General features: G+C 39.5%; 1 protein-coding gene across 2 annotated transcripts in view; it reads right to left on the bottom strand.

Moving 5' to 3' along the window:
* Nucleotides 1-1,444: 1,444 nt before the first annotated feature.
* The window catches only part of TMEM241 (transmembrane protein 241), a 58,229-nt gene continuing 53,201 nt past the window's right edge, over nt 1,445-6,472 (bottom strand). For both annotated transcript variants that reach the window (XM_027887549.1, XM_027887550.1), the window contains exons 14-15: nt 5,569-5,633; nt 1,445-2,132 (exon numbers count right to left, since the gene is read on the bottom strand). In XM_027887549.1, coding sequence (XP_027743350.1) covers nt 2,072-2,132; nt 5,569-5,633 — 126 coding nt within the window. In that variant the 3' untranslated portion in view covers nt 1,445-2,071. The remainder of the gene's footprint in view (nt 2,133-5,568; nt 5,634-6,472) is intronic.

The following is a 6,472-nucleotide window of genomic DNA, read 5'->3' as shown; positions in this document are numbered from 1 at the left end:
CCACAGGAGTCGCCCTCACCTGAAGTAGGGCAGGTCAGTTCAGAGGGCACTTCTTCCCAGTCATGTTTGAGAAAGGGGCTGAACTTCACTGTTAACTCTGATTCTTTGATTTGCTTATACAGCAATAAATTTAAACCTGCACTATTTTACTTACCTCAAGTAGAGTCTTAGAAATGCGAGCACATTGCACTAAGGCACAAAAAAAGGCAAGCAGAGGTAAACAGCTCAGTTTTGTTTAACATGCATGAAGTTAAATAAAAAAGCAGTGGACTTACTATGCAGGGAGATACTGATGCAGTAGCTGCAAAGACTGAATTCCCCCAAAGCCTATACAACGTAATGCCTGTTGCAGCCAAACAAGCTCCCCACAGACACCCCAAGCATGTGATTAAAATGCTACAGCAATTGCTGTTGGTTTGGCCACTGCCTTTCTGTTGAGACCACCAGCAAGAAAACAACTGGGTGTTCTGGGTTTTGATACACTGCTATGAAGAGCACAGGAAAAATAGAGGAAGAAAAAAAAAACAGACTTCAGCCTATCCTTGAAAGTTATGCAAGGAGAGAGGTACATGATGAGCTTTTCCCACAGCAAAGGTTCCAGCTATGATTGCAAAACCTCGGCAATCACTCAGAGACTCTTTCATGAGGTCTCCTAGGGTCACTATTCACTTCAAAAATCAGCAGAAAGGTGGCACAGCAAGGATCCTACTGTATTGCTACAACTGGTTGGCAGAGTTGTCTGGGGAAATCCAGAATGCTGCAGCCATCACTCCCAGCACTGTCTGAACTTACGGACTGGAAAGCCATTAGGATCCATTTTGTTAGATTGAAGCAGATATCCTCTGGTAACTGTAGCCTTGTAAAGCCACGTGTCTTGTCTAGACTAGTCACCTAGTTTCTACCTACAGAGAGATAAACACTTTCAGAGGATCTTTCAGTCATATTAACACAGCAATCTATTCTAGAAGGATCACCTCTGTTAGGGCACCCTTCTCTTTCCATTGAGTTTGTCAACTGAGATTAAGGGACTACACTTTACATACCTAATGTTATGTGAGGCAAGTCCCTTTCCTCACTGAAGATTTGTTATAAAGTTCCTTTTACCATGTAGACCTTTTCCTCAATTTTATCAACTTGTCATTTAATATTACTTTCATACAGATTGCTTGTGTAGGCTCTAATATATCAAGACTAGTTTCCAACAGCCATTAGGCAACCTGAAATGAAATTACTTAAAGAATTCCTGAGATGAATCACCTTGCACTCTTTATGACATTCATTCAAGGTTCATAATCTTTGTTGTCTCTTGCAATAATTGAAGAGACAAACCACTGCTGGGAACAGTATGTGTCCCTCCACCCCCACCAGCCAACAAAAATTTGCAGAGTTCAAGAGAAATCTCAGAGAATGGGAGAGGAAAAAAACTCACAAAGAGCAATCACTGCAGATATTAAGATTTATTGCTGATTTTCCCTTTCTGCAAAGCTGTCAAACTGCTGCAGTTCCAGAAGGGGATTATCTCCAGAAGCCCCTTGGCCTCAGTCCCCGTGCCAGTTCAGACGACGTGACCAGAGACCTGTGTGTGGCAGCTTGCTGCTTACAGAACAGTTGGAGACAAAATCCGTCCTTCCGGATCCTGAATTTATGGCAGGATCTGGGCTCTGACATTGCTTGGTATGACCTGCTGTCAGCTTCCAACAAAAAAAACTGGGGGGGCATCCAGTGTGGAATGTTGCTTTTCCTGAGTTTAGTTCCCTGTGCAAGAAGCTGTTACTGAGAGGTTCTCAGACAGAGCTATCAGCATGAGACAGTGCATTTTTTTCCTTTACCACATCAATCTGATATAGTTTGTCTTGTGCTTTGAGGCAAAGGTTCCTTATCATCTTGCCAACTATGCTGCTCCCTTACCAACACTATTAATAGCATAGCTTTTCTTTCTTAATGAAAAAACAATAGATCTCTTTCCTCATGTTTGGTTGCACTTCTTCATTCCTGCTGCCGCAATTTTTTCATCATAGTGTCTCTAGGCTGCAAGTCAGCTCTTTTCCAGCTGGTGAGATCTGGTTCCTCTTTATGTGCCTGTCCTTTCAGTGTAAACAAGCAATGCTTCTCCAACTCCACTGATTACAAGGCTGTAAACAAAGCACACCACAAATTTAGCATCAGGCAAGTCCCTCTACTTGATACAACAAAGGTATTATTTTACCTAAACACGTTTCAACCTAGAGACAGTAACCCAGGTGATTTTTTTCACTCGTCTTGCTAAGAAAATGCTGGAACCCAAAATGTGTTATTTAACTGATCGCATCAGAAACAACCTTTCCTGTATTTTAGTGCTGATGGTATTCAGTGAAAATGCACAGACAGAAATCTAAATAGAGAAGGTTGCCCCTAGTTACAAAAGCAGCTCCACACTAGCAAGAATTGGAAAGGAAGGCAAGGGAGTTTGAACCTCATTAGCTTAATGATTCCCTCTTTCTGTTTGTGTTCTGTCCTGAAAACTTGCCACTTGTACACGTCAGGGGAGACGTAAAGCCTAGGTTTTGGGGACTGGGAAAAATACTTTTGCTCTGGTGTGATCCCATTGGCACAGTGAGGCCAGTAGAAATTCTCATGTTTGCCCCTCCTTGTGTGGAACACGGTGAAAGAACCTGCACCATCCAAAATCACACATATGCCCAAGAGCTTCCTGTGCTGCTCACAGCGTAGTGGAGGCACTAACACTTCCCTCCAAGATTCAGGCTAGAAGCAGAATGAATGGTTTTACAAAACCCTTCACTGAAATATGCTATCAACCCACTTGATCCATGCAATAGTTAATAATTCACAAATCTCCTCCCTCTGCTATCTATCATAGCTGACAGGAATATGGTAGGATGCCGACTCTTCTCCCCTTTTATAACAGTGCAAAGCTAAGTGTACTGACCTTTCTTCTTGGCCTCATAGCTTAATTAGCTTATGAAACAGAAAAGCTCCTTAACGAACTTTATAAACAAAACAAACTCCTGTTAAGTTCATTTGTAAGAGGGCTTTTTTTTTTTTTTTTTCCTTGGGAAGAAAAAAAAAGGCACGTAAAGCTGAAGGCTCTTTGGTCTAATAGTATTACATTCACTTAAATCGTAGCTTTGGTGAGCTGTTTTAAAAACCACATAATTGCCCTTGTTCCTGAGAGGGGAAAAAATATTGTATAACAACAGCTCAGTATCTTACAATTACACAGTAAACAGCCCTGGAAAGTAGGTGCTACAGTCTGTAGACAGCCCACTGGGGAGACAGACTACCTTTGGCGTGGAATTACCAACAAGGAGCAAAGGGCTGAGAGGGCTGCAAGTTTTTCAAAAAGGTCTAAACCACTTGAGTCTGGTCGCCTGCAATCACAAACAACCTCCGAGTGCTTTTCTTTGGAGAGGCTTAACCCCACTGTCTTGCCTGGATTTCAGCTCCAGTTATAAACACAGCCTCTGCATTAATTTCTTTGGAAACTAATGTTGGATAATGTATTCTTTATCCTAAAGAGGGGAAAAAAACCCAAACAAACAACAAAAAACCAACAAACAAAAAAACCCCCACCCAAAACCAAACCAACCAAAACAAAAAAAAACCCAAAACACTGCATGTAGAAGACCTAAAATCAACAGAGACTTAGAAATTTTTTTCCCCATTCTGTAGAGTAGTTTTCCAAATTTTTAACAGAGACTTTAAAAAAACAAACCTAACTTTGACATAGCATTCTAAAAATTAGACTGGTAATTCTGTACAAAAGATAGTAAACGGCCCAGCCCCATTCTGTAAAAAGATGCCTGCATCTAAACTGTTCTTTAATATCATATATCCTACATAAGAGAAGAAGAATCCAGATTACTAGGCCACTAGAAACCATTATTATATCTTCAAGATAAGACAGAGCAAAAACTATGGCTAAATGCCAACCCTTGATTTACCTTCAATTTACCATCTGGTGAATCCTTCAGCTTCTGTTTATGGTGGGGTGACAGCTAACTGCATTTGCCTGTCGTTCAAAAATTAGCATATGATATTGTCCATGACAACACTGAATCAACACTAAAATCCTCAGTGATTAATGATCTCATGAGTGTTTTGCAGCTGCTATCATCTAACAAACTATTCTCAGAGTTTTTCTGATAAGCCAAGATGCTGTCGATGCACAAGGAATAAGAGAATTCAAAGTTAGAAAATAAATAAAAGAAATGGTTTTCTTTTCGAATTATGACAACCAGAGTGTAACAGTGGCCCAAGGGCTAAAGCAAAGTTTCTCTTAAACATACAGAAGTGTCCATCATTTATATAACTTTAAGTTATATATATATATATTTATATAACTTTAAGTGTATATAGGGAATGTGATATGTGTGCAACTATACGGGTCCATGTGTTCACATTAACAAAGGTACACATTATTTTTTAGTATAGGTGTCAGCGAATACATATATTTAATCCAAGCCTACCTCTATCACGCACATGACAGACCTGCACAAACACATGTAAAACACGATGAAGAGCAGCAAGTTAATGGCCTAGACTAGGAGTGCTGTAGGTGCATTGGTATTAGTTTAGTCTCTTACACACAGGTCACACGTATTCCTAGCACTTAAAAAAACCCACACAACTTATTTTAGCACTTGAGATTATATGTGCCTGAAAAACATGTAGGGATGCATATTCGCACATAGGTAAACAGGGCTGGTTTGCACCGAGATTCTTCTTTCTGTAACAATTTTATCACATCTGAAAAAAAGAATATGCTCATTCCACTCAGTGCAGAGCTGAGTCTTTAGGATGGCAATCAAACTGTAAGGGACAAAAACGAAGATTAATACTTTTCAAAAGTAAGCAGATTTTTATTTCCATTAACAAAGCCATTCTCAGAGATACATGCCTAATCCCATACTGAGATGCTATTTGCACAGCAGAAACATTTAGGACCATCAGCCATGGTCTGTGATTCCCTTTTGCTTGGTACTATACAAACACAGATCAAAAACACTGCCTTTGACCAAAAGAGTTTACACCACAATCCCTTATATTACTACCTAAAAGATTCAGGTTAGGTGATTCATAATGTGTGGCCACACATTACAAAATCCAGATACAGTTTTGGAAAAAGTTTATTATCATTACTTTCTACTGTTTTCATTTTATGCATTCACAGTACACAGTGTGAATATGTTAGGGAAACTTGAATGCACCCTTTTGGTTAAAGTGACGTCAGCAAACCTTGGCTCCACTGTTTTATTTCCAATTCTGCCACTTAATTGTAGCATGACTTTGATGGGTCATTTATTTGCCTATTGCATCTATTTGCCTAGCTGTAAAACATGCTGAGTGAATTGTGGTAAGGCTTAATATCCAAAATGTCCATGTTCTCCCACAGAGGCAGAAGAAACACTCTTCTATTACCGTACTGCATCCATCATTGCACACCTGGTTCTCCTTAGATGCAAAATAATACTGGCAGCAATAAAACTTGACATTTAAAAGTATTTCCACACAAAGCACTGTGTGGAAATTCATTTTACTGTTAAGAAAAAAGCTCACGTAGGCACTTACCAAGAAATTGTTAGTACATTGGCAGTCATGGCAAAGAAGAATGGTGATAAGCTAGCAGTGATAACCTGTTAAATTGAAAAAAAAAAAGCACAAAACACTTAGTGAACTTGTACTATCACAAATGAAAACTGCAATACTTTTGCTGAAACATAATTTCTTTGTATGCAGTCATATTTTTTTTTATTTTTTACTTTGTTTCCTTAAGCAGTAGAAGCAGTGCCAAAAATAGACACTCAATGGGCAGGAGAAACTAAATGGGTTTCTGCTAAACAGTGAGGCATCGCTGAAGACAGAGCTTACCCTCCTGCCCAACCTTCTTCCCAATGTTAAATACACAGATTACGCACAGGCACCTCCTTTCCCCTCCCAGCCAGTGGGAGGTAGGTCAGAAAGAGCAGAAAATGACCCAGCAGACAGGGACACAAGAGCTGCACAGCTAGCTTAGGGTAGGAACCTGACTGTGGGGTATTGCTGGGAAAGCCTGGGCAAAACATGCTGCAAAACATCAGGCTGGGAAACCAGTGCAGAAAGTAGTATGATGGTCACGCATCACAGTTCAGTTTTGACTCCTACAGAACCCAGGACACAGCAGAGAGAGGGCAGGGAACCTGAGCAGGCTTCTATCACACATCCCACCTCTGGCCTGGCCTAGAAGACTGCTGGCTTTTACTTGCCAACAACAGACTGGGGAGAGCAGTCAGACCCCAGGTTTGGAAAGCCTTGTATTGAGGAGAATGAGAGCTTAAAATGTGTTTATGGGTGTATTTAAAAAAAAAAAAAAAAAAAAAAAAAAAAAAAAAAAAAAAAAAAAAAAAAAAAAAAAAAAAAAAAAAAAAAAAAAAAAAAAAAAAAAAAAAAAAAAAAAAAAAAAAAAAAAAAAAAAAAAAAAAAAAAAAAAAAAAAA

The sequence above is a fragment of the Empidonax traillii genome, unplaced genomic scaffold (assembly GCF_003031625.1).
Source record: "Empidonax traillii isolate 1590-97213 ecotype Southwest subspecies unplaced genomic scaffold, ASM303162v1 scaffold215:size2007263, whole genome shotgun sequence".
Classification (NCBI taxonomy): Eukaryota; Metazoa; Chordata; class Aves; order Passeriformes; family Tyrannidae; genus Empidonax; species Empidonax traillii.
The sequence above is the reverse complement of the archived record's forward strand: the minus strand, read 5'-3'. Positions and strand labels throughout refer to the sequence as shown.